The sequence below is a fragment of the Onthophagus taurus genome, chromosome 1 (genome assembly GCF_036711975.1).
Source record: "Onthophagus taurus isolate NC chromosome 1, IU_Otau_3.0, whole genome shotgun sequence".
Lineage (NCBI taxonomy): Eukaryota > Metazoa > Arthropoda > Insecta > Coleoptera > Scarabaeidae > Onthophagus > Onthophagus taurus.
This window is the reverse complement of record NC_091966.1, coordinates 10,506,122-10,532,905: the sequence shown is the minus strand read 5'-3', so window position 1 is coordinate 10,532,905 and position 26,784 is coordinate 10,506,122. Positions and strand designations below refer to the sequence as shown.

At 33.4% G+C, this 26,784-nt stretch overlaps 1 protein-coding gene and 1 long non-coding RNA gene across 3 annotated transcripts; one reads left to right on the top strand and one right to left on the bottom strand.

Annotated features, from left to right (window-relative positions):
- The first annotated feature begins 980 nt into the window (after window positions 1–980).
- On the top strand, window positions 981–2,622 carry LOC139430104 (uncharacterized). 2 transcript variants are annotated; one of them, XR_011640658.1, is made up of 3 exons: window positions 981–1,092; window positions 1,395–1,724; window positions 1,781–2,622. It is a non-coding gene; the product is annotated as an uncharacterized lncRNA (long non-coding RNA). The 2 variants fall into 2 exon arrangements; XR_011640659.1 differs by lacking the exon at window positions 981–1,092 and adding an exon at window positions 1,099–1,298.
- On the bottom strand, window positions 2,616–26,464 carry LOC111420477 (scratch). The gene is made up of 2 exons (XM_023053479.2): window positions 25,680–26,464; window positions 2,616–13,303 (listed from the first exon to the last, which is right to left on the bottom strand). The coding sequence occupies exons 1-2, from the start codon at window positions 25,900–25,902 to the stop codon at window positions 12,240–12,242; spliced, it is 1,287 nt and encodes a 428-aa protein (XP_022909247.1). The 5' UTR covers window positions 25,903–26,464; the 3' UTR covers window positions 2,616–12,239.
- Window positions 26,465–26,784: the final 320 nt, after the last annotated feature.

Here is a 26,784-nt window from a genome sequence, read left to right as displayed (position 1 = left end):
TTCTTATCATACTAAGATATAATTTATAAAATGCAGTTTTCAATCATCTAGATGAAAATACGTAATGGAAAAATGAATGCATACATAATCATTAATAACAAATACCATTATAGGAAGGGGAATGAAATTCTTATTTCGGTTCAAACAATCAATTCAGATAACAATGTCTGCTGATAATTTATTATTTTGTTTACCGCTTCAACAAGCATCGACCGTGAAGAGAGAAAGCTCGTCCCGCGAAAGCTCTCCGGATTTATGGGGTTGTTGTGCAGAAGCGCGCTTTGATGTGTAATTAAATTTGTCAACGATTTATCGGGGTAATTGACAGTAAATCGTAATAAAATAAGACCACAGACGTCTCGGTTCAAGAGGAACTTATACAACTACTATTATAATAGGGAGAGACTAAACGGTTTATTGCTTAGACTATTCAACTATTGTCGACTACTAACTATTCCGTACGAGTTCATGGTCGTTATTCTGGGTCTACGAAAACAACTTTGTTGCCGACACGAAAGTTGGAATTTCCTTGTAAAATCGATCGATACTTGTTGAAGCACCAAACACAGTGTATACGATCATAAATTCTTACGAGAATCGATAATCTGTAACTAATAAAGGATTCCTTTTGTGTTCGGCACCCCTTTTGTCTACCCCGCACACCCGACTAGTTCCCATTTTCATCGTCAGCACACATTTTTAATGCTATTCTTTCTCCCCTAAAATAGATCAATTGTTATTTATAACAATACGTTGTTGCTCGGCAGCGCTTTTTTCGTGTGTGGAGAGGGTCGCACAGGGAATATTTATGTGTGCCATTAATAGGAATTGCAGCTTTCAACGAGGGCTGTTAACGTGTTTTATTATTATGATTTATAAAATAACGATTTAATATTTCAATGACGTGATGTTTGCTCAACGAGACTACGGAAACAAATTGCTTTTGTTTCATTTATGATGTTTTCGATGTAATTTATTGTCAACTGTACGTCACAGCCAAATTTTAATATTTAGTTAATTGAATTCCTCGTAATGGACCAACAATCAATTTTCATAGATTATTTACCATCATAATAGGAACAAATCATAAAGGTATATTTATAAATAATTAATTGAAATCCATAATGACAGAATTCAAATAGCAATTTTGAGTTGTCAATTTAGCTGTTTCAAAAGTAGCATGCCATAATAATATAAAACGTGTAATTCTATATTGCTATTAAATTTATTATTTCTTGGAGCAGTTTTACAGAGATGATATCTCATGATTTCTACTATTCGAAATTTAGTAATACCAAGTAAGAAATTATTTAAATCCTCAATATCTATCAGACAAATTTCATCTAGTATAAGTTTTGTTTTTATTTGATTCCACGTGCATACAATGTCTTTAGATGCTTTTAGGCGCAGCTATTCCCATTCTTTTTTGACCGGCTCTATGAAGAACCGAATATTGTACAATCCATCAAAATCAATAGATGAACGTGGCTCGGCCACCTAAATGGATGACAGGGAACTCCTAAAGCAAATGTTCCGCCAAACAGTTTTTGGAACCCGCAAAAAAGGCAGGCTTAGAAGCAGATAAGGAGGACTAGGTGGAAAAAAGTCTAAAAATGCTATGAGTTAGAAAGTGGAACGCCAAGGCACGAGATAGAACAGAGTGGAAGCTGATCCTAGAACAGGCCAAGGCCCACCAGGGGTTGTGATGCCAATGATGATGTGATGTACTTTTAAAATGATTTTTATCGATATTTATTTTATTATTGATATTTTATCTTAGTCTACTTACTTATAGGAGACATATAAAGATTTTCAGACTAGAACACACACCAGCACCATCTTTTTCCGACGAATTTTCTGACTGATAAATTTGATGAATGATAATGATAATAAACTTACTATAAAGGTGTCCGGCATAGTAATCGACCCATATTTCAGCAGTATATTAGCATGTGTTCAATTTAATCATAACAATAAAATTTATAATAAACCGCAATAAAATTGTAAAGTATCGGTTTTATCGTCACGAAATTGAATGTATAATCTCAAACTTAATTATACAATCGCTGTTCAAAATGGCATATTTGAATTACGAAGATATGGTTGTCAAAGTTTGTTTAGGAATCTTTAGACTGTATTATTAATTACAGTTTTTAGATCTTAGATTACTACACTATTACTATTTAGTTAACTGATTTAGAACTATATTTCCCACACAATTTTTGTTGGATACTTTTGAATAACCTTGTTTACACATATAAATTTCAGTTAAGTACGATTGTCACAAATTGTTAATTATGCTGATATTGTGGAACAATACAAAGACAATACATCTAATCAGCATATACATCTCCTAATATTCACATAACTCAGAGAAATGTATTTACCTGTTTAGTCAGCTTATATCCCCCATAAGCTAACACATCAGCTAATTGTGGTCTACTCATCGTAGTATTAACAAGGAATCAATACCCGCAGCAATACAGTCGGAGATATAAGTATAGTTTGAATGCATCTAGATACACATTTCTCTTTGTTTACTTTAATTTAATTACTTACCATGTTTAATTAATACAACAAAAAATTAATGAAGGGAATGAATAAAAACTATCGTATAATTCTATTTTTTCTATACTATTTATTATGAAAATATATAATACAAAACTTACTATGTTATCGTTACATAAATAATGTGGTCAATATTACTGGACTGTAAAGTGTTAGAGGTCTGCAAGCACTGCATCGTCCAAAGTTTAAGAGGCGCCACGACGGTGGCGTCGCGCCGTCTATACGCTTTGGCAAGGCTGCTACTAGGCGCTTTATCGTCACCCTAGAGCGCTATTTCGTTGGATTAATTTATTATTTACTTTTACAATGTCTCAAATATCGTCGTTCGCAATAATATTTTTTTTTCTCGACAGGTTTTTTCTCCATCTAATACTTTAATATTCATTTTGTCTCCTAACGTAATCAATAATAATAATAATCGTAATGTTTCATTAATATTAGTAATAATAATAATAATAATATAATAGCTCTAGATAAATATTCATATATATACGTGTATAATATATATATGGTATTGCTTTGATTATAATTTGTTAAATATATATATGTAATATATTTTTGTGAATGTATAATCTACTGCTGACTATATTGCTATTATAATATATATTATATAATCTTTTAGTTCTTTATATTTTTTTTCTTTAAAATTTTAGGCAGGCATCTAAAAGAGAACAGATCCGCAACGACATTTCTGTGCTTTCTGATGATGATTTTAGATTTTATTGACTTTTTGAAATAATTGAACATATTCATAATTTGACAATGGGTTGCACACGAAATGTCCTCGCTTAAATTCCCTTTCGTTGTTATTATTAATTTATTTGGTTTCTTTTTTTTTTGGGCCATTCCACGTGTAATCACTGTACATTTTATTTAAAATAAATTAAGAACAATTTTTATTTTTCGTTTACATTTATTGCACTTAAAAATAATAATTATTCCTAATTGTTTTTCTTTAGTACTCACTTACTTATAAATATTAATACATTTTTAATTTTTTTTTTTAGTTTTCAAAAGTTCCACAAGAATAGCCCATATCTAAAAACCTTAATCTAAAATATGTATATAGTTATAATAATATAATTTTTATTTTTTTTTGTTTCTTACAATTTACTTCGTTAACTTCTATATTGCTATATGTTTCCGGGTGGTGCGTCATCCACGAACTTATTATATATTTTGTTATCAGTGGACTCCGTAACCACCTTCTACGGTGTTTTATTGCTTCTGAATACCCGACATTCCCGAGTCGGATCTCGCTCGGATCGAACCCGCGGACTTAAACTGTCCCCATGTCATCAATAACGCCAACATTTTTTTTGTACCGAAAATGCCACAACAGATTCGTATAATCTACGAGGAATAACACCGAGATTGTCCGCCTTTGAGGCGCGAATATTGCGATATTGCTTTCGGAATGTAAAGTTGTTGCCCAACGGCGAGGCAGAGCAGCCCCCATTAGGCTTATTGCTTTTTCAAGAGTTCGCCTTCGCACCCTTTTCTCGACTTCCTTTTGTAATTTCGTTTCACGTTCTCCGCGAAATTTTTCGGTTTGACGACTTTCGAAAGTTTTTGACAGCCATCCTCCTATAATATCCTACGAGTTATTCTCGAACTTTAAATTTGAGGGTAGAAATATTTTTTTGTTATTGCTTCGCGATTTATTATTGCTTGTTTCTTTTTAGATTTTCGGTATGAATATACATTAAACATTAATGTTATGTTTCCTACAAATGTTTTGTTGGATAGAGAAGTTTTTATATCAAGAGCTTCATTCTTGTACAATGAGGGAAATTTTGTTTTGATATTGAAACCCCATAACCATATTTTTTTTGTGTTTATTAAGTGGTTGGAGTATGTTATAGCCTATATTAGTGAACAGTTACACGTATGTACCCTTGAAACTGGTAAATTAATCTGGATCGGATGTTAAACAAACGTTAATTACTGTGAATCATGTTTACAAACTTTATCCCGCAATGTTTACGTTATTTATTGATAATTTCCAAAACAGCTAATTTGTTATTAATTAACCACAAGAAATCTGGCACTTTTACAAAGATACTTCCAGCAATAAGTTGTAATAAGATGTGTTGAAGTAATCTTTATGATTATGCTTAGTTGCCTCGAAAGTACATCATGTATTCTAAAATAACTATATGTTTTCATTATTACTTATAGCAGTTAGAACAGTTGCAAAATAGATGAGCAGACCTAGATATGTAGCTAATAGATATATGGCTAGCTCTAAACTTTAATTTCCAAATCTTCTTCTTTAGAATTTTTTTGAATAAGTCGGTGTTTGATGTATATCTTCGCCAACAGGTACTTATCAATATGACAAAGTATGACAAATTCATTACTTTCGTTTCTAAAAATTTCTGACATTAAATACTGTTATTATCCGTTTCACCAATATATTGTTTCTTACTTTTTTTTTACTTCTAGATGCCATCTTTCTGTAAAAGTAGAGTATCGTATGACACAAGATTTCCAAAGTTATTTGCCTAAATATGTTCATCATATTTTCGACCTAATGGATTTGAGCGCAATTTATTTAGAAGAGATTTATTGGCCGTATTGATGAATGTAATGATAGAGGATCGTGGAACTGTTTTCAAATGAGAACAGATTGTTTGCCCAACATCTTGGATTGCGCCGAGTTCGTCTTGTGCAGGGTAAAGGAGCAGATTTGATAAATACGGTTTAAAAACTTGTGAAAAAGTGATGTACATTAATAAGACTAAATGTAAATTTAGCCAAAAGTACGCTACTTAAGTGCAGTATATATGCATTATGTCACTGAAACTAACTGTATGATGGAACAAAGTATTACAGTGCATGACCCAAATAGAAATGGAAAAAATTCAAGTGGCTATTCATCTAGGACATCACCCTCTAGATATTCTGATCAAGGAAGAAGCTAGTTTAGATTGCGGTTGAGAATTTTCGAAAGTTCGGGAGAATTTTCCATTACCTCGACAAAATCTAATTTTTCTTATTTTCCCGTTTCAATTTATATATAGAAACCTCTATAGAATTCTCGTTATGAACATCCCAACGATGAATCCGTCACCGAAAAGTGGAACTTTAACTGCAGCGTTGCTTAGGAAGTGTAAACACAACATCAACTAGGATTGCATAATGTTTACTTTCGATCATGTACTAACGAAATAGAATTTTGAATAAGAAAACTTCCAGAGTATCATGATCTTATTTTTAGATGCTGCAAAACCAGCGAAATGTTTTTTCGAAATATTAACGTTTCTATATTTCCACTTGCACAATTTTTCTCCCAATAACAAAAAAACATTAAGAGTAATTTGATTGAGTGAGTTAGGTTGGATTTCCTCATTTCATTACAATATGTTGGATTTCTTTGCGTTGATAATTTATCCATACCAAAGTATAATTCTCTAGCAAGATTTTCTATAACCACGACTTTTAGTTAGTATTTTAATGTATAGAATTTTGAGAATTTCTACGTTATTATTACACTCACCAGCGTAATTCCTAAAACCATAATCCGATATACAGATGGTTCAAATAGGGATATAAATCTAAGACTAGAAATAACAACAACAATGCTACAAAGTGAAATTTATGCAATAAAACTTCGTTTATTGTTAACATTTTTGGAGTAAATCTAAAAATCTAGAAGAGAAAACAATCTCTCTAGTTCTTAATGTAATAAATTGAATTCTATATTTATTTGGACAACATTAAACTTGGTGAAACAGGACAGCCACAATAAAGCTACTGTGATACGGATACAAGGTCACACAGACATCAATGATAAAGCTGATAAAGTGGCAAGGAAGGTTCGCCGGCGGTTTATGTGAACACACAGAATGAAATAAAATTCGAAAGTGTATGGAAGAAAATACTGTCGACGTTGGACTGTACTGGGAACGAAACTATCTGTAGACATCTTATTTTTATTCGTATCTTATTCATCTTATTCGTATCCTGAAGGAAAACATATGTAGGGCAGCGTAACCCAAAGGAATTATTGAATGAGGTTTCATTCATTTCATATTGGTCTTTATTAAGAAAAAAAGTTATTTGTTATTCCAATACGTCGTTGTTATCCATAAATTATGGATTAATCGGTTTCCGGCATTTACTCATTTCCTAGTAGTCTACAAAAAATAATGTTGATTAAATCATTATCAAAGACCGATGACATTTTTTAATAGTTGATTAATAAAAGTTAAAAGTATTCAATATTGCAATATTAATATATCGTTTTGATACGAACATTGGTTTGAATCAATTTCATTGGGTTTCAAAAAATGGTTTTAATCTTGTAACTGTTTTTAAGTAGAGAGAATTTCGCTGAATAGAAAAGGTCGAGACTAAAGTATTTTGTCCCAATTAAGCTGTTGCCCATAAAAGCGAATTATATACAAAGTCAAACAAAATCTCTTTGTAGAACATTTTTTATGTGAAGTCGTAATACTGTAATAAGGGATGGCAAGTCAATTTTATGAAACAAATCCAGAAGATGCGATGTTATCGTTCCAAATTCGAATCTTGTCTATTGACTAAATCCTAAATCATTCTGGAATGTATTGTTCCAGAATGTTTCATTATTCGCCCTGTTTTTCTAAGAGTACGATTTACAGAATGGTATTTATACTAAAAATTGAAATATAGATACACATAGATAGCTGAGAGAATTCCTCAACCTTTTTGTCCGTTGAATATTTATCAACAAAACAACGGTTCATGAACAAAGAATTGGCCTCTATTACCTGTTAAGCTTTATGTAAATTACATCGAAGACTTCGCGACTTTTTGAAGAACCTGAATATTTATCTTTCCCCAACTAGAAAAGTCGAATATGGTTCATATAGCAAAACTAATCATAATTGTTTAAGACACACAAGCATTAAATGCGACTATAAAGCATTTTCATTCACTTCATTACATTATGCAATGATAAAATTTAGCACTTAATAAAGCACTTAACCCAGGTCAGCAACATCAAACATTTGATGACATTCTATTTTCGGTTATGTTTCTACCACATAGGTGCCATAAATCGTGCTTTTAAATGGAAAATTGATTCAATTAACTATTACAACTTTTTCTATTGATGCCAAACATCAATGCTATGCAGTAGAGTTCTATATTGAATGTAGGGCTTAGTATATATTAAGTTAGAAACAGTTTCTCTTAGGAAAGCAGTTAAGGGAGTATTGGAAAATTACAGCTCGAGAATGATGATGCTGTATCTATTATAGATCAAGAAGATTCTGTTTGCCATCATTACACATCACGTTTAAGTAAATTACAAGAAGAAGAAAAATAATGAATAACGAAGAGAAAAATCGGCCGAAGATGAATATTATGACACCAACATGCTGTTAAGGATTTTCAAATGCAAAAAAATAGCTGTAAAGAATACCAACATTGCTGGTATTATAGACAGATAGTAGATATTACCTGCCGGTTTTTTAACTATTTTAACTGCTGTTAACATGTGATATTGTATATGTGTCTAGCAAAAATGACGTATCTTAAGCCGTACTGGAACTGGAAGCATTAATTTAGTCACATAGCAAGTACAAATGTAAATATGAATTAAACCCCATTTATTGTTAGCCCTAATCTTTTTGTATTTACTCATTAGACACAATATAATGAAGTCCACTACATAATTGTATAGTGACAAGTCACTATAGTTAACAGACTGGATGTTTCTTCCTGGATTTAAAAGGACTATAAGGGTGATTGGCTATCAATGCCATTTGCATGAAAGAATATACAAACTGCCGCTAGTTTTGACAGAAAAGAAAGTGAAGTTGGGCCATAACTTGCTTCACTCGTAAATATTACCTGCTTATGAGTTAGGTGGATTAAAATAATAAAGTAAAGTCCTGGTTATTACACAATTGGTTTTAACGTGAAAACGGAATTTCGTACTGAAATTACAAATAGGCTGTGTCATATCAAACAAGTTCAACATATCTACTTAGTATGCAAGTTTGAAGTGGTATTAAATCTGAATAAAATTAATAACTGTTTTAGAATTTTTCACAACATATGAATGATTTGACCCAAAGCTAATCAAGATATAGTGCAGTTTACTTTATAAATTAAGTAGAGCTCCTACATTGAGCATTATCATTACATTGCTCTGCAATAACCACTCTTAGCTTAATGAGACAACATTATATATTCCTCATGACAAAATTAGTCAAGGTCGCTTGAGGCCGAGGATCTACAATAATTGTAGATCCTCGGTAGTAGTAATTAGTACTACTATATCAAAACCAAGCTAGTTAACACAGATTAAAGTACCTTGGATGAAATCTTAATGTAAAGGCTTATAACATAAAGTCAATTACAATATGACTGGACTAGTGTTGGGTTGATATGATATTAATTGCAGAGCTTCAGCCGCAAGCGACCTCGGCTAAACTTAGGACGAAGAATGTTATGACTTTCTTCTTGTTTAAGCCAAAGTCGCTTGTGAGTTGTATGGCATGATTAGTATTGGATTTGTTGCATAAATTACAGAAGTATATTATATAGTATAATTTTGTCTAATTAAGTCATGTCGCTTGCAGCTGTTGTGTTAGAATTAGTATCATATCAACATCAAGCTGGTTAATACCAACCCTTGATCAAGCCCTACATTGAAGTTCTACCTAAATTTGTAAAAATAAATTGTTAACTTTTCCATGAAAATGTATTAATTTCCAACGTGGAATCGTGTTTAAAATTTCAACAATGTCAACAATTTTTCATCCTTGTATTAACATTATCGAAGAATAATAAATGAAATATCTATAAACATTTATGTATATTCATACCTCTTGATTGACATCAAATTACATCAACACTACGATAAACAACAACTGTTCACGACATGAATATCTAACATTTAACATTTATTTTCAATAGTAAACTTAATAACCTACTTGACTCAATAATTGACTATACTTTACTGACTCAAAACGAATTTGAAAGTTTTTGTAATAATTTGACTTTATTTCTAATTGACATGAATTAAAAACATCTAAACATTTACTTAAATTTTAGATGATTTCGCGGAGATAGCTGTCGAAAGAATAATAATTTCGGGAGAACGTTTTTAAAAATGTTTTAATACGAACATGCTCTGCTTTACTATAGATATTATTGCTTATTTGTTTCGGAGAAGAGAAAGGGTTGTTATCGTTTAACTTCTTACATAAAGCAGTAAGTAGCCACGAGTGTCCCGAGTGTATACCGTTCCCGGGATTTTTGCCAGCAAATCTTTAAATATAAACTATATATAATATTATTTTTATTATATATCGAGGAATAAAACGGAAAAAATATCTTAAGTACGTTTAAGATTAGAGACCTCGCTACTACTGTGCTGCTCTGTACACTTTGCTTCCACACTTTTTTTTTCTGAAACATTCATTGCCTTTACTACTTTGCCTCAACTTCCGTAACGACGCAATAACTAAGCAAAACTAAATAAATATCCAGACAAGAGTTCAATTAGTAAGTTTCGTTGTTAAAAATGCACTTATATGACGTTAACAATATACGCGATCAAAAAGTTATTATTATTTTTTTTGGTTTTCGTGATGTTCGAAGTGGTTTAAGGCACCACAGTTGTCATCACATTCGTTGTATTCTTGCAAGTATTTATAATGTTGAATAGAAATTACATGGTCTGCATGTCATTATTTCTTCAAAGAACTCTTGTTCGAATGGTCTTTTTATCTTACGCTCTACTAGCAAAAAACTTAACTGAAGATTGAATGCAACAGAACGACTTACGTAACGTGCTTATTATTTTAATACTTTCTACCGTGACTAGATTCACACTCGCCTATTGCACTAAAACCCTTCGTTTAATACGTCCCTTTGCCTTCTTTCTGTGCCAAATCAATTTCTTTTGGTTCCCTCTAAATTTAATTTCAACGAATTTTTTTAAAATATAAAAGTACCTTTTTATCGTTTTCTTTGATTGCAAATATTTTAATATTAGACTTCGCTAATAGTTAATTTTAAAGGAAATCGTTCAAAAGAAATCGTATTTATCATTCTACTCTATACCCGCGCTCTCGAAATCATGTACAATTATTAAATAGTTTCAAAACGTCATTTTATACACTACTCTACTAAAATAGTTAAGTAGTTTTTAGTTTATTATTAATATACCTTTGCAAAAATACTGCCAAAACTATGTTTCGTTGAATATCAATCTCTGTGTTTTTTGTCTTTTTTTAGCGGTCTTTTTATAAACACTAGTTAGTTATTCCATTGTTAAACTCTTTTAGTAACTCTAGCGCCGTTACATTACTTAATTTCAAAGGGTTGGTTAATAGCAAATCTTTGAACGTAAAAATAATTGACTAAACTTGGGACTAGGATCAAAATATCTACAAGTTTTTAATTAAATATTGACACGATAATAATTAATCACTTTGTTCAAATCTATGGTACTCAATTAGTTAAAAAGTTATTTTGGTTTAAGGATCAATAAATTCCATTTAATTCAGATAAAAATAAAGATATGGATATGTTGCGGATAGAATGATTGACCTAGATTTTTCACGAAATGTCAATATTTTGATTGGATAAGTCACATGGTATACAAACAAATTTCCTGAGTTATCCTTAAATATAACATAAAGCAAGAATTTGCTTCTTTAACGATTTAAAAAAATTCAATTTTCAAACTCTAATTTTAACCATAATAACCACAAATGCAGGCAATTTCTTAGTATTTATAGCGACTAGGTCGTATAAACATTGTACATTCTATCCACACCATGTAATTTTTACCATAAAATAGAACAAAGTATATAAGATATTTTTAGGTATAATACTTTGGGATTCTTTTAAAACGGAATGTTTAAAACCTCGACTAGAAAACTCGACTAGAACAACGGTTAAATATATTATATCTCAATTTCTCTCAATCTCGAAACATAAATAATAATAGTAATTTAATTATAAATAGAAATCTCACTTAGTTTTCGTTCTTAACTACGTATATATTAGTACTTTATGTATTTCTTAAATTTATTATTTTTTTAATGAATTAACTTGTAGTAATACTATTTTTAAACTTCGTTGTTTTTGAAACGTTGCTTTCAACCCGAACGCGATTCGTATGTACCGCTAAGGGTCGTATTGCTAAAAACCAGTGGGATCGATTTATGCCCCAATTTCTACGATAACTCGTCAACTGAACAACTTTTCTTTAGTATTTCGTGAATGTCGAACTCAAAGAATCTTACGCAGTGGCCGTTTACGACTAATTGTAGTATTATTATGTACATTTTTTTAATGGTGTTCAAATGGGTAGGTAGCGGTATTCGCCTTAGTTCAAGCGTCACGGAGAAAAAAAATCGTTTTACATTTTCATTTCTTTTTTCTTCGCGACGTAACTTTTATTTTTTGTGCCTTAAGACCTACATTGGACTAAGAAGCCCTTTTTCTAAACTTACTGGACGTTTTGCGATGTGTTTTGTAACGAGGGGATTCTTCTTCTTCTTGCTCCTTGGGAGTTGGAGCAGGGGTAGATTTTGCGTTTATTTACAAAGGGGTTCGCTCGGAATAAATCATGGCTAATCTGGAAGCCGTGACTAGGGTTTGAATCGTTCCGCTACGTGTCCTGACTGTCGATAACTCATTTCCTCTGGCAATTGTTATCAGCCCGCGTAGACTTCCTCTGGACCTCCGTTTGGATCGTCCTTCAGGCATGCAGATTCCAAGTGCTTATTCAGATAAGATTTGAGCGCGAACGACTTATGACACCGAGGACATTCGAAATTTTTATCAGCCGAATGCGTTTGCATGTGTGCCCTTAAATTTGAACGATCGGCAAAAGCTTTCCCGCAATGAGCACATCCATACGGCTTTTCGCCTGTGTGTGATCTTAAATGACCTTGAAGTAACCACGGTCTACTAAATTGTTTTCCACAAACCGAACATCTATGCGCTAATTTATGCGTTAACACATGCATTGCCAGAGCTGGCATACTAACATAAGCCTTTCCACATGTTATACACTTCTTAGCCGATTGAGAATCTAAACTTCGATGAGTTTGTTTATGTCTTGATAAATTACTCGAAGTGGCGTATTGTTTTCCGCAATCGCTACAAGTGTATTTCGGTTTCTCGTTGATCACTGGTTTCACAATAACTTCTTCTGGAGGAGTTTTCTTTTTTGATCGACCATCGCTCACGAAAAAAGCTTCGTATGTGTATGCAACGGTTTTGGAAGGCTTAGGTTGGATGACATTAGGTGATGTATTCTCAATAATATCTCTCCTTTCTTGCAGGTGCTCAACAGGAACTATTTGGGTTGGCTGTGGGGGTGGTGGCATGAAAACGGTCGTCGACGCGCTCAAATCCAAAATGGCATGAGCCGCATGGAGGTCCTCTTCGGCAGGTACACGTATTTGCGGAATCGCCGGTAACGATGACGGTTTATCGTCAAGGTACGGTCGGTAGATATCTTTCTTTTTCGGTGGAAGCGATAGGGCCGCCCCCGTACTTGTAAAACACATCGAAAGCGATTTCCGGCCGCGATTGTGATTTGGCGGCGGTTGATTTTCCGTTTGGCCTCCATAATCCGGCCTAAGATCTTGCGTTTCGACCACTGTCCTTAGTGTTACGTAAGATGGTTCGTGCGTTTGACTTGATAACGGTTGCTCGACACGAGTTATGAAAGTAGGAGTGTAGTTTGTAGGAGATAATTCTTGAAGATAGCCTGAAACAACAATGAAAAAGTTTGTAATAAAAAATGTTAAGGAGTAAAAAAAAAATGTTTCAAATATAAATATGGACTTTTAGCTTTTTTACGTATATCATTTGAAGGTAAAATTCTTTATGTTGTCTAACGGACATAAAATCGTGAAAGGAAATTAGCGAAAATAACCCTTAATGGCGCAAAATACTTGACTCGCGTGACTGAATCGTCAGTATAGCGCATGCATTGAAAACGTAAACGGGTCGTAATTCCGAAATACCTGATGATTATCCCACAGTAGCGGTCGAACAAACAGCATAATAAATTTAAAGAATATTGCTGGCTATTAGGTTTAACACTATTACGCACGTTTCAGGCGTGACCGAACACGTCGATCGTCGAGCCGCACGTCCGTTGCGTTTGATTGAATCGATGTTTGGTACACGCTTGATTGTCTTCATTACAACGTCGTTAGGGCGAGCTTTACTGTGGCTGCCGCAATCAGTCGATTTATTAGAGTCGTGAACGCGCCAGGAATGGAGGGCCATAAAGTTTCGGAGCGTTATGGTGAAGTATATAGACGCATTATTCGATTTCCGATGACAGGTGTTGACGTGCACGCTCCTCGTATTAATTAATGCGCACCCTATTATATCCGCGTTATGATCCCCGATTGTAATCACTCGAGGAGCGAGGATTATTAGCATAAAGTTAAATTGGAATATAACGGCTCAATTGATGTTTATCAATTATTTCCTATTTCCGTAAATTAATTAAAAGTAAATGTTTTACGTAATTTTTTAAAAGTGTTAAATATAATTTTTCAACCTAATTCAATAATGCGTTTTCTAAACTTCACTCAAAAATTTGTAGAAAAAGTTAAATTATAAAATACCAAAGATGTTCTAGGTTTTATTTGATATGATGGTGTGTGCCAAAAGAAATCGAGATGCGTTTATAAATTAACAATCAACTTTCTTCCATTTAGTCTATTTTCTTATGATATTCATGTAAAAGCTTTGAACATTTAAGTGTTCTTCTAAGCTCCGTCTATTTTTTTCCTTCTCGTCGCTATCGTATCGCGTTTATAGCTGGCTATGAGTGCAATTCGTACTCAATGAAAATACATGCTACAGTATTGACGATTATTATTCTGATCCTGAGACTCATTTTCGTGTGTTACTTGAAGCTTAATTTCGCGTATAGTATAAAGCCGAGAGATTCTGTTTTCTTTCAATTCTGTTTTGATTCGGTTAATATCGATTCTGTTTTTCTTTTGCGTTGTCTTTCCTATGCGGTTTTCTCTCTCTCGAACTCTATTCTGACATTCTCCCAACATGGTCTCTCCATTGTTTGCATCTACCTCGCGCCCATCTGACTATGTACTGTAACCTCACGTTTTCTTCCATATTTGCTCCTAATGTGGTTTAGCAAAGATTTGCTAAATGAGTTTTAACCTTTATGGTTCTTTTTGGTTGTTTTGGGTTTTCTCTCAATTGCTTCAATGGCGTATATCGTCACCACTTTTATCTTTGTAAATATTTGTTCGTCAATCTTACCTCCCGAAGACATACCGATACCACCGTTGCTCTTGTGGTTTATGTTCTGATTTCTTCGTTCAGGTCGCTATAGCTAATGATATATACTGCGAGATATTTCAACCTGATCTGGTGTACGATTATATACCACTAGATTACACCTGCTTGGTTCTTTGGCTGTTGTTAAGGACTGCGTTTTCTATACTGAGATTTCCATATTCAGACATTAAGCTGCATCGTCTGCGTGGCATATGATTCATATATTTCTTTCGCCCAATCTGTACCTCCTTCGACCACGCATCGGTTCTTCAATTATTTCATTCATCACTAAACCAGGCTAAGGCAATATTCCTGCCTCATTCTCGCAATTACAAATGATATAGCTTTTTTGAGTCCCTCCTTTTATGTGCTCACTTACAAGTACCACAACATTCATTTCATTAATATGCGTCGCCCTATCATAAGCATATTTAAGATCTTTGAAGCACATAAAAGCTGTCTTATCGAACTGTATGCCATTCTCAGTTATTTGTTGAATAACGAAAATTTCGTGTACAGTTTTTTCTGAATCCCTGTTGTTGTTTGCAGATCCCAATTGCTGTTGCTTCTTCTGATAGTATTCTGAACTTGCATTGAGATGATATCCCTTCACTTATGATAATTACGTTAAACAATATGTGTGTTTCATCAACCAGTACGTATAATAATTTTTTGTTTTTCAATTTCTGAATTGTTTATTTCATTTTTCCTTTGGAGAAGGTGAATCCCGGTTGAGCCCAACGTTTTTCTATATCACCCATCAAGGTTACATTTGATATTCTCATTAATATTGTGTGCATGAGTGTTTTATTCTGAATCCAAATTAATAACCAGAAATCAGTTCCCTTTAATCTTTTGGTTTTTTTAACCTTATGTAAATCGTCCGTTCGATTGTATTGTGGAATTGCTTTTTGATTTCCTTTTTTTTTGTAGATCATCATAGTTTGTGTGATCCTCCAAGTTGTCGGGTGAACACAGTTTTGAAGAATATAGCTCTAAGTTCAGAAAAGTGAAATTCATGTTTGTTGTTTATAAGAACTTGTTCTAATTTTTTCCCAATTTTAAATATTTAATGATAGGTGAAAAGAAACAGAAATGTAAGTTTGTTGTTGGTTAGAGTGAGGGTTGGGTTGGCAATGAACTTGTTAATCAAACTCTTGGAGACTGTTATTAATTTCCTGTCAGTCTTTCAGATATAGCCACTATTAAAATATATTTTTAAGATGTTGAAAAGTTCATTTGTAAAGTTATTAAGGTTAAGGCGCAATGTATGGAGTCTGTGAAAAAGAAATCTGAAGGTGGTGAGTTTATGTTTATTGCAGTTATATGATCTTTATAAGATAATAGTTCTATGGTAGTGTCTTTTCTGTAAATGTGAAAGGATAAATTATTATATGTTGTGATGTTTCTTTCAATCTCTAGGTCAAGCTAATTGAGCTTATAATTATTTTCCATTTCACTTATGAATTTTAAATTGCACAAGTTATTAATACTGTTTTCAAGGGCTGAGACTTTTGCATTATTTCCATCATAAATCATAAAAATGTAATAAAATTTTATATTTATGTTAAAAAGAGTCATTTGTATTTTAACTAGCCATCTTCTTATTTATATTACTATTGTTATGTCTAGGACATTGATCATATTATTGGCGTTATTACTGTTTCGCTTATCATCATTGCTCTGCTATTTCGATCAGTGTGTTTTGAGTCTATGTTTTGAAATTATGATTGTCGTTTGTATTAAAAATTACTTTCCACTTTTTCATTTCTCTTCTTCAAGATCTTTTTTGTGTTCGATTCTGGTTGTACACCATTGAACATGCGATACTTTTCTCCAATTGTTTTACAATTGTTACAATAAACCTCATTTTTTCGACAACCTTTTGAATTGCATCAAGATAATAAAGTGATTATTAATAGCATAAATACATGTAATACCAAAAACCAGATAACATTCCATTAACGTCATATACGCAGTATTATAATTTTTCCATGTCATCTCAACTGTGAATATAAGAGATCCTAGATAAGTGACATTTCATCATCTCTCATCACATCTACTTACATTATTTTACCATGTACCAGAAGTTGTAGATACTCAAACTCAGGCAATTTCTATAGAAAGAGAACAACATACTTTCTCAGAAATGTAGGCTACTATACCTTTTAGATACAAGTTTATAATCTGGTTCAATCTCGATCACATTTTCGCAAAACTTCTTACTCATTGGCACGGTGATCAGAAGAAGTGGACATTAAATCGTTCGGGTAATTCTAGCAAATGAACGTACTAAACACTTTAAAGATAGTAATTGTTTTTGCTTCAGCACTGAAACCAGATTACCCTTTGGTTTATCCTTACCAGATGCTGTGGTGAGAATGAGCGTAGCAGGAAACGTTTTTGTGATAAATTTTCTAATTACAACATTGGTTCTTCAACTCAAACCACATGAACCAAACACATAAATTTCAAAATAAATCAGGGTTAGCTAAAGTATTGATAAATTTAATATCCAAATTCGTTCAATGGCCGAAATTGTTATTTGAGAAGTAGACAAGTATAAGTATGGTCACTAGATAAAAGTAGCATGAAAAATCTGTTTGTATAATAATAATTTAGAGGAAAATATAACAAATTCGTAAATTTAGCTATAAAGTGATAAAATCAACAAGTTTCAAATTAAACCATTTAAAACTAAAAACGCCAAAGTTTAAATATGATAAATCATTCATGCATTAAATGCCATTCATTTTATTGTTAATTCGTCAAATTATGACGAATTCGCACTAATGTATTAATTAGCGGTTGCATTTACACGTCAATTAACCGGCATTATCCACTCGCAACTCCATAGGCATCCTTTATTATTTATCACGTTCGCACTATATCAAGTAACAAACGACGATTATAACAAACCATTTTTCAACGTCGGTTATCTTCATTAGCATATAACAGCGCAGATAAACAGCTAATCAAAGGGTGGCGCTGCGTGGGGCGTCGTGGGCCGTCGTGACGCCGACGCCGCGCCGGTGTAAATTTCGCTGAATATTATTAGCGGACAGGAGTGGCTTACTACTCGTAATTCGCGCACACGCGTTCAAAGGGCCCGATGCAATGTGTACGTGTGTTATATGCCTGTGTGTATGTATGGAACGTGTGTAGTTTGTGCCGGTCAGGACGGCCGCCGTTGTACGTGTAATGGCGTGATTTATGTTTGACGGCATTCGGATTTAATTGGTACTGTCACGGGGAGAATTTATGTATGGGCCGCGTTTAATTCGGGCCGACGGGTACTCAGGAATTAATTGAAGGGCGCAGGGCAAAGCGACAGCGACGGCAGACGCCCGTACGAACCAGTCCGAGTTTTTTTTTTTCAATGTTTTTTTTAGTTTTTGGAAACGACGCCGAAATGAAGTGACGCTAGATGACTGGTGTTGCGCAGTTTGCCACTGGGAATTTGTCGACGTCACCAAATGACGCCGTTTTGCCACGGGTGCATATAGGGACGGCAACGAGAATAAATTTTAATACGGTATCGCGCGATGAGGGTCGATTAATCTTCGGTGGAGCAAACGTGTACATTTCGTGTTGTTGAAAACAAATAACGTAGGCTGTCATCGTAAAAATCTGATTAATCTTCAAGATAATATCTCTCCGTTTTCTGATTAATATCTTTTGGTATAAATAGGTTATTAATTGAGATAAATCTCATATAATTATATTAGGTTTGTTAAAGCAAAATTTAATTAACACTAAGGGCCAGTTGTACAATATATCGATAAACTTCCCGACAGCGTTATCTTGTGTTAGTTTGTACTGTATTACAATGTGCGGATATTTTTGTCGGCGAGATTATCAGCAGAATCGAGTACTTATCGGGTACTTAGTGGTGCCGATAAGACACTTATCCGCCAGATATTTATGGTTACCAACGTTTTTTTATAAAAACTTTGTATGGTTATTGCATAGGTAACACTCTATAACATTAAACGGTAACTCTATATGTACGTTGTGTCAGTTCATAACGTTCATCATAAGTCAAACTTCAAAAAAAGACGTTAGCATTACTAATCTATTGTCACAAATCACTAGATATGGGGAAAAACTACTACCAACCGACTCTTATTTCGCCGATAGCAATCCTACCGACAAAAACAGTTTGTTCGACAGCAAATATCTTTATCCTCCCGGTAAGTTTATCGACCGAATAGTTATCAGGCAGATTTATCGGTATATTATACAACCGGCCCTAAATCAATAAAATTAGAAAGCATCAATGTATGAAAAATTATTTATTATAAAAAACTTTTTGAACTAACAACTTGATGTCAATGTGTCGTCTTTGGCCTCGAGGGGAAAATCTCATGACTCAAGGCTGACATCATCGGTATTGAACGTATTAATTTTCTACGGCTTCGACCTCTAGCATTTCAGAAACAAAAAGTAATTGTACTTGATCCTCACAAGATAGGATGTATGTTAGAAGCCAAACAGATTCCAGAATTTTTAAACGAACAATAAAAATGTAGTGCCAAATGCCTAGAGAAAATCTAACTTTTACCAAATGTTATGAACATATCTCTCATTATGATTGGACTCGAAATATCAAAGTATCCAATATAATAAATTAACTTTTGGGAAAGGAATACGAAACGAATATTAGAAGGCTAAGTAATTTTTAAATCTATCCGTAACTGCATATAATATAAATAGGTTTAGATGAAAATATTAAACAACACATTAACCTAACTATATTATAGTTAATACTAATAGCAATTTAGATCAACAACGTAAAAAACAAAAACGTCTACCTAAGCATGCACGGGAAAGGAAGACATTCTACCTAACGTAGTTTGGCAAAAACCTCATCAAACCACATGAAATTCTGCATAATATCAAGTTAAGTTTTGTTTACTGACAAAAAAACTGCTTTTTGAAGTATCATTATCTCATATAAAATACAATGAGCCTTCGATATAGCGAATATGAAAGACCATTCGTTCCAGAAAGACCGTTTCGAAAGACCATATAATATGATAATCAAATTTTGATACAACAAGTTAATTCTTCATAATGAACGACAATGTCTAGATTGTTGGAATAGATTCATTTAAACATATTGGTATCGCCACAACAGAAAAATACAATTATAAGTTTGAATTGTATTTTTCGAATATTGAAGTAGAAACCAACAACCAGGCAAGAGTAGGGGCGACATCTAATACACATGTGACTGCAAGGAGTCAAAGAATAGAGAGTGCTTAGTAATCACTGATTACGAACGCAACTTTAAGTAATCATAATCTAATCCAGTACATAATAAATGTCCGTCACGTAGCAGGGTGCAGAGAATCACTTGGTAGAACGAAATACAATAAAAAAACGTGGGAAATAGACGATGTTTCAGAAAGAATTGATGCTTACATCGTCAGACATGAATGACATACGAAATGTAAACGTAAATAACATTGCCAAAAAATCACTATAGGCATCAATAATATTACGAATAGACAGATATCCAAGTAGAAAGTTCGGTGTTTTCGAAATTATTGCTGGGAGAAATAAAGCAACCTCTGCAACACAAGCGCTACAAACGATTGCTTGAAGCCACTATAACATCCAGTTTAGCTTTATATGGTAGAGATTATAGTAGAAATAATTACGTGTCTGGGTAGACGAGGCGCTATAGGTTATGGCAAGACAACGACTCAACAATGCTACTCATGGTTATTGATGTGTATCAAAAAACATCCAATGACGCTCTGTTAGCAGCAATATGAAGCTCGTTACGGATTTGGATGTAATAAAATGTATTGCAGTGTGCTGGATCTGTAGGAAAAATTTTTGAAGATATTTTACATTAACCATGGAATTTTAGCCAAACTTAAAAGAGCAATTAGAAATCACAAGAACGACAGTATTGGTTCACTACTCAACACGACAGAGAGAAATCCACAAATATAACTAATTAATAAAAGTCACTCATAATAGACATAATGGACACATAGTAACAATTTTATTTTGAATCGCAATTAATCATCACAAATTATTGTTGAAAGTCATAAGAAATACCAAAATGAGATGCATACTACAAAGCCGATCTTAGCAATTTAAGAGAGAGATTAGTATTCTGTCAGTAATAACAAACATTACAAGAAAAATTATTTATGAACAAATGGTTAACTTTTTGTTCCACATTCAGATGGGGTTATTGTTGCATCAATTAATTCTTATTGATGATTAATTCGCAAAAATGATAGAGATGGTAACAGTTGTTTGTTTATTGAACTATTAAAAGGCATTCGATAGAGTTAATTAGATAAGTTAATGAGACGATGACATCAATTTTATATGCTTATTATGTGCTTATTTATGTCCATATGAACAGATAGATAACAAGTCGTATTTATGGACGATGAACAATCCGAATTTCAATGCACTATGCACAATGTTCTGTACGTCGCCTTTGCTTTACGCTTTACATGCGTCCAATTTGAACTGAAAGGGTATACTGACTTTCATATCGACGATACTCAAATATACAACTATATTTCGACTCATGATCTAAAAAGGAGTTATGTACGAATTAATAGTGATCCAAAAATATAAGACTTAGATTAAAAATTAATAAAAAAATTACATGTTAGTAAATTTGGTCTTCACAACCAAAAACTAAATCTGGTTGATGATTTACAAAACTGAAATATATATATATATATGACAATTTAGTGCAATCAATGTTTAATAGTGACGATGCATAGATGCTCTTTCTGTGTTTCGCATTGATTTGTAAAATTCAAAAGATACAAAACTCCTACGTAAAATTGACACGCATAAATTATGTCAATTGTAGGATAGTAGCTAAAATTTACGTTACTTTTTCTTCTAACTTCACTTCTATTCTTTCTTTGTGTCTATAGCGTTGTTTGGGCTGAAATTGATCTCAAGAGGTGACACTATGTCGCTGTTGCACAAATTTGTACGATTGCTATATCGAAACTATTAAGTACGATTACGACATTGCTGGTAGTTATCGACAGAGTGTAGTAATGGCCATATGTGCATTGGAGCTGTGTAATCACGTTGGCAACATTGAAAACAGCGCCTGAATATGCATCCAAAAATGCAAAACATTTCAAAAGATGGTTAGTCCTTACGTCATGACTTTAGTACAAAAAATTGTTACCCATTAACAATCAACGACTTAAGATACTTGGCCAAAAGTTATTTAGACAATCATGAAATTCAGGTTTACAAGTCGATCCAGGTAAAAAGAAAATTATTCCACCATGTTGTAAAAATAGATGCTGTCGCATTGGTACCCGTTACAACAGAAAAAATCATGAGTGGAAGGATGCCCAAACAATCACAGATTGATTTCAGAGTTTTTTTTTGTTACATGGTCACAAGATCTTGACAGAATATGATCAAATTTCAAAAAAAAATTTCGTTTTATGCAACTACATCAGTGATGTCCATAACGTCGATCGCGATCGACCGGTCGACCGCAAAGCCGTTTTAAACCTTTCGTTCGATCTTAGCAAGACATTTATATAAAAAGTCGATCTTGATCCTCAAAAAGTGTTTCGGAAAATTTCGAAATAATGCGTTTCAATGGATATAAACGGTTCTGTAGACCACAAATCATAGGAAATTGATTATTTGAAGCAAGAAAGGTTCACTGAAGGACCGATAAGAAAGAATATTAAATATAATGAAGATTGTAGTAATTCATAGGTAACGATGTAGATGTTCTAGAATAGAATAGAATACTTCGAATCGAAAAACATATAAATCGCACTGTAAAAATTCTAAAAGAAATTCTCAAAAGTTTATGTTTTGACTTCTCGTTCACAACTCACAACGTTTAATATAATAAATATCATGATTTTACCTGAGTTTTTGAGTAATTTGATATCAACACCACAAAGAATCTTGTATTTTGTTAATATAACATAACGTACAACATATATCTAATAATAATCATATAATATGTATATGTAATATCTATATTCAAACAAATTATGTCTTCACCTGTTGATAAAATTGAGGTATTCCTAGTAATTTGTAATGTTAGACCTGCAGAACTGAGATCCTGTGAGAAATCTGTTTGAACACTTGACTTTGATATATCATTTCGCCTATGTTGTTCTATAGAGGGTTCGAAAAAAACAGATTTATGTACATCGTGAAAATTATTGAAGTTTCGATCGGGGTTCAGTTGTGGGTCAACTTTATTAAATGTTAATGATATATTTGCTATCAGAGAGTAAATATAAGGTTCATGTTTGTTGTCGCAATAATTTCATATCAAAATATCAGTACATTGGTGATATTTTTGTAGATTTCAAGTTCTCAAGGTGAACGATCAAGCGATTTATTGACAACTTTACGTTAAAAGAAGAAAAGATGCTCAATACCCTACCGTACTTCACACAGATCGTTTCCCCATCAAATAGCTAAGAGCTAGAGCGTAGTGTAATCAGAATTTAAGCCCGATATCGTGCTATCTCCGTCCGCTTCCAAAGAATGAAACTTAATCATGTTAAGTATCATGATATTTTGTGTTATTTTTTGTTACTTAGTGAACTTAATTATTTAATAATAGAAATATCTCTTTCTGAAATCGATACGATAACTAAACATTGAAAAGTAAAAATATGTATACGGAAAAAGTAATTATGATTTTTAGTAAATCCTATTTGTCATCGATAATAATGAAAGTTGGAAAACAGGATCGGAGTATTTTTAACCTTTTCGCCGGGATCATCTCTCTCGTGGTAATTCGTTAACACCCAGGACACGAAAATCCCGGGACATCTATATACGTCTACAACAGGGAAAGAGTTAATTAAGTTCAAAAATTTATATAGCAATTATGAATCAATTAACTGAAATTAAATTTTAGGGTTAGATTAAATTAAATCTAAGTGTTTATTAAGCAATTTAAAAAAATGAATCTCATTTGTGTATCATCACACGTTAAAAACGTTGTTTTAATTTATGCAATGGTGTAAAAAATAACCTAAATAAGTAAATTGCAAAGTACAAAACATCACCAAACGCCTTTAATTCACTCTATTTACATAGTAGATTAACACTTGTTGAATACGCAACTTGTATACAACGATAGCATATAACATAGTTCCTATTTCGCAAAATAAAATGGTAGTTTCGCCCGTTCATTTGCACAGTTATAGTACTGCATACTACCGCAAGAGCGCAACAGTAATTTACAGTATATTGCCGTTGAATTCAAACTGTTGCAGGCCTGAATAACCCTTGGCCATTAAGTATTAAACCCAGACCACATCTAGTCGTTCGAATAAAATATTACTGCTCCCTGGTAAGCTTTCCACTAACGGTTTAACTCTACAGTTTAAACCATTTGCGTATTAATATTAATGTAGGTTCAATAAAAGTTGGAAAGAAGAAATTTTTTTATGTAGTTTTCAACATGGATCGACCGACACGACACCATTTCAGTTGCGGGAAAGGGTATAATTGAGATTCATACAGTATTTAGTTCGACAAACAACAGTCACAACAGCTACAAGGACGCCCCCGGAAAGTATGATTGATGTATTTATCATTCGGTTCAGCGAGGCTGGGTGCATTATGTATGGCCTATCGATCAATCAATTCCGGTGTACTTTCAACGGAGAGAAAATGGCCGATGAATTAAACATGCGCCCTAGCGTTTATTTCTATGCAACCCCGTCAGAATCCTCGACATCACGCAAAATACCATTAATAAAGCATGAGCCCTTTCTCTACAACTCCCCCGTAACGATATGCGGAGAGTTATTCCATTCTTGGTTTTCGGGCAATTTATAATATTATGTAACCGGGAATTCGTGACGTGTCGCTTTTTATCGTATACTTTAAAGCTACCAGCGATAGAACGCCTTTTCTCCTTTAATGCACGGCACATTATGGTTTTATTGAGGCTTTTGTATTTTTAAACTCCGAACGAAGTTTTCAACACCGGAAATAAATTCGAATCATCGGTTTTCGTCATACATATATAATATGCAGTGTTACTACATAATGTAAACTGTAGGGTAATAAAACATTGACACCTTTATTAATACTCTATGAGTTAATTTTGGTACCTCAAATATTCTCGTAATATAAAATAAATAATAAAATATTTATATGTAGTAATGGGAAAATTTATATATCAAAAATACAAATATAAATTTATAGTTTAACTACATATTTTATTATTATAATTTTACATATTAATTTTACTATAAAAATATTCCTTTCTGTAGTTTTGACGATTTATGATATAAATTACGCAAACCAAATTAAATTCAACTAATAAATATAAACATTTTTAACATTATTATGGCTAAATGTTAAAAACAAAATCAAGATTTATGCATTATTTTTTACAATTAAATAAATCAAAATAAAATTAATTATTGTAAAATTAATTAATATTAATCAAATAAATTAATTAATCTAATATTTGTGTTAATTAAAATAAATCTTAATAAACTGCTTAAGCTTTCAGTTAAACATAAATATAAATTTTTATTTCTTGACATACATAACAACGATATGGTGCTATAAACTTTCTGAACTTCCTTAATTTCCTTAAATTATTAACATTAAGTGTACCTATAAAGTTTTAAACTGTTGCTGTAATTCTCACAAATTTCTTGTATAGTTTCAAAGTTAAATAGCCACCATTACTTCCCAGATTCTACTTTTGTAACATTTTTATTTTAATGATTATACATTTTAATATTATTAACTTATTTCAAGGTTTTAACTTTCAAATTATTTATTATTTATTTTTGACTTACCATTATAGATTAAAGTGGTTCCGTGTGGTGATGTCGGTGGAGGGCTAGGTGCGGTGGCTCCTGCCGTCGGACTTGATGGTCCCCAGCAGGAAGTTCCAGGAGCCTCAGGTCCGGGAACGGAATCCCCCACAACGTCGATTTCTTCCTCATCCTCCTCCACCTGTTCAGGTCGTTCCGGCCATGGATAAGCCTTCCACTTCTTCGCCATGAGACAGCGAGGCATGTTGGAGCTGGTGCTATCGCGGCAGGACCACGACACTACCGCGACACTGTTTCTCTGTCCAGGGCGACCACAGAACCTTTTGAATCATAAGGAGCAAGAGGAGACCACACTTTGATCGTCTTCACTCGTTCGCGAGTAAAGAACGCGTTAGTGTTTAATGAGTGTTTTAGTGAGAGTGATTGCAGTGGCAGGAGCACTTGTTGTTCTTGTTGATATTGGCTGAAGAAGCCTCAAGATTCATTTTTCTTTTTCGTTTTTTATTACTTGCTTGTTTTAAGTTTTACGCGCGCACTTATCGAAGGTTTTAAGTTTTTAGTTTAGTTAAAAGTGTTTTGAAAGTGTTTAATGAACTCGTTGTTCTTCTTCGTCTTCTTATGTTAAATTTTTTTGTGTTTATTTTTCTTTTGTGATATCGGCGCGCGAGTGACGTTCTTCCTTGAAGTTTTAAAAGGAGATTGTGTTTCAATAGTATGTTAAAAAACGTTTGCAGTGTTGACAAGAGAGGAGAAGAAGACAGAACGAACACAACAAACTAAACTAAACAGACCCCTCGTGGCTTTGGTGGCGCTCTTCGAGCCCTCCGAGCTTTTATAGGGCGCGCGCTGGTGGGGGGTTGGTGAGCTTTCGGTGTTGCTTCTCTCCCTACTACTTCTACTACTCCACACACTACATGCGCACCCCTTCCCCACCCTCTCCTCTTCCCTCTCTCTACCAACCGTTTTGCATCCTTTTCTCGCGCCCATCGATTGAAGGGGTGAAAAGTTCGGCCGCCCAACGTCTCAACACGTGGCAGAACATTAGAGCGCGTGCCAGAGGATCATTACACCCCGAAACCAACCGGTCGCCCTTCGGTATGGCCCGTGCCGGTTTCGGGGGAGTCGT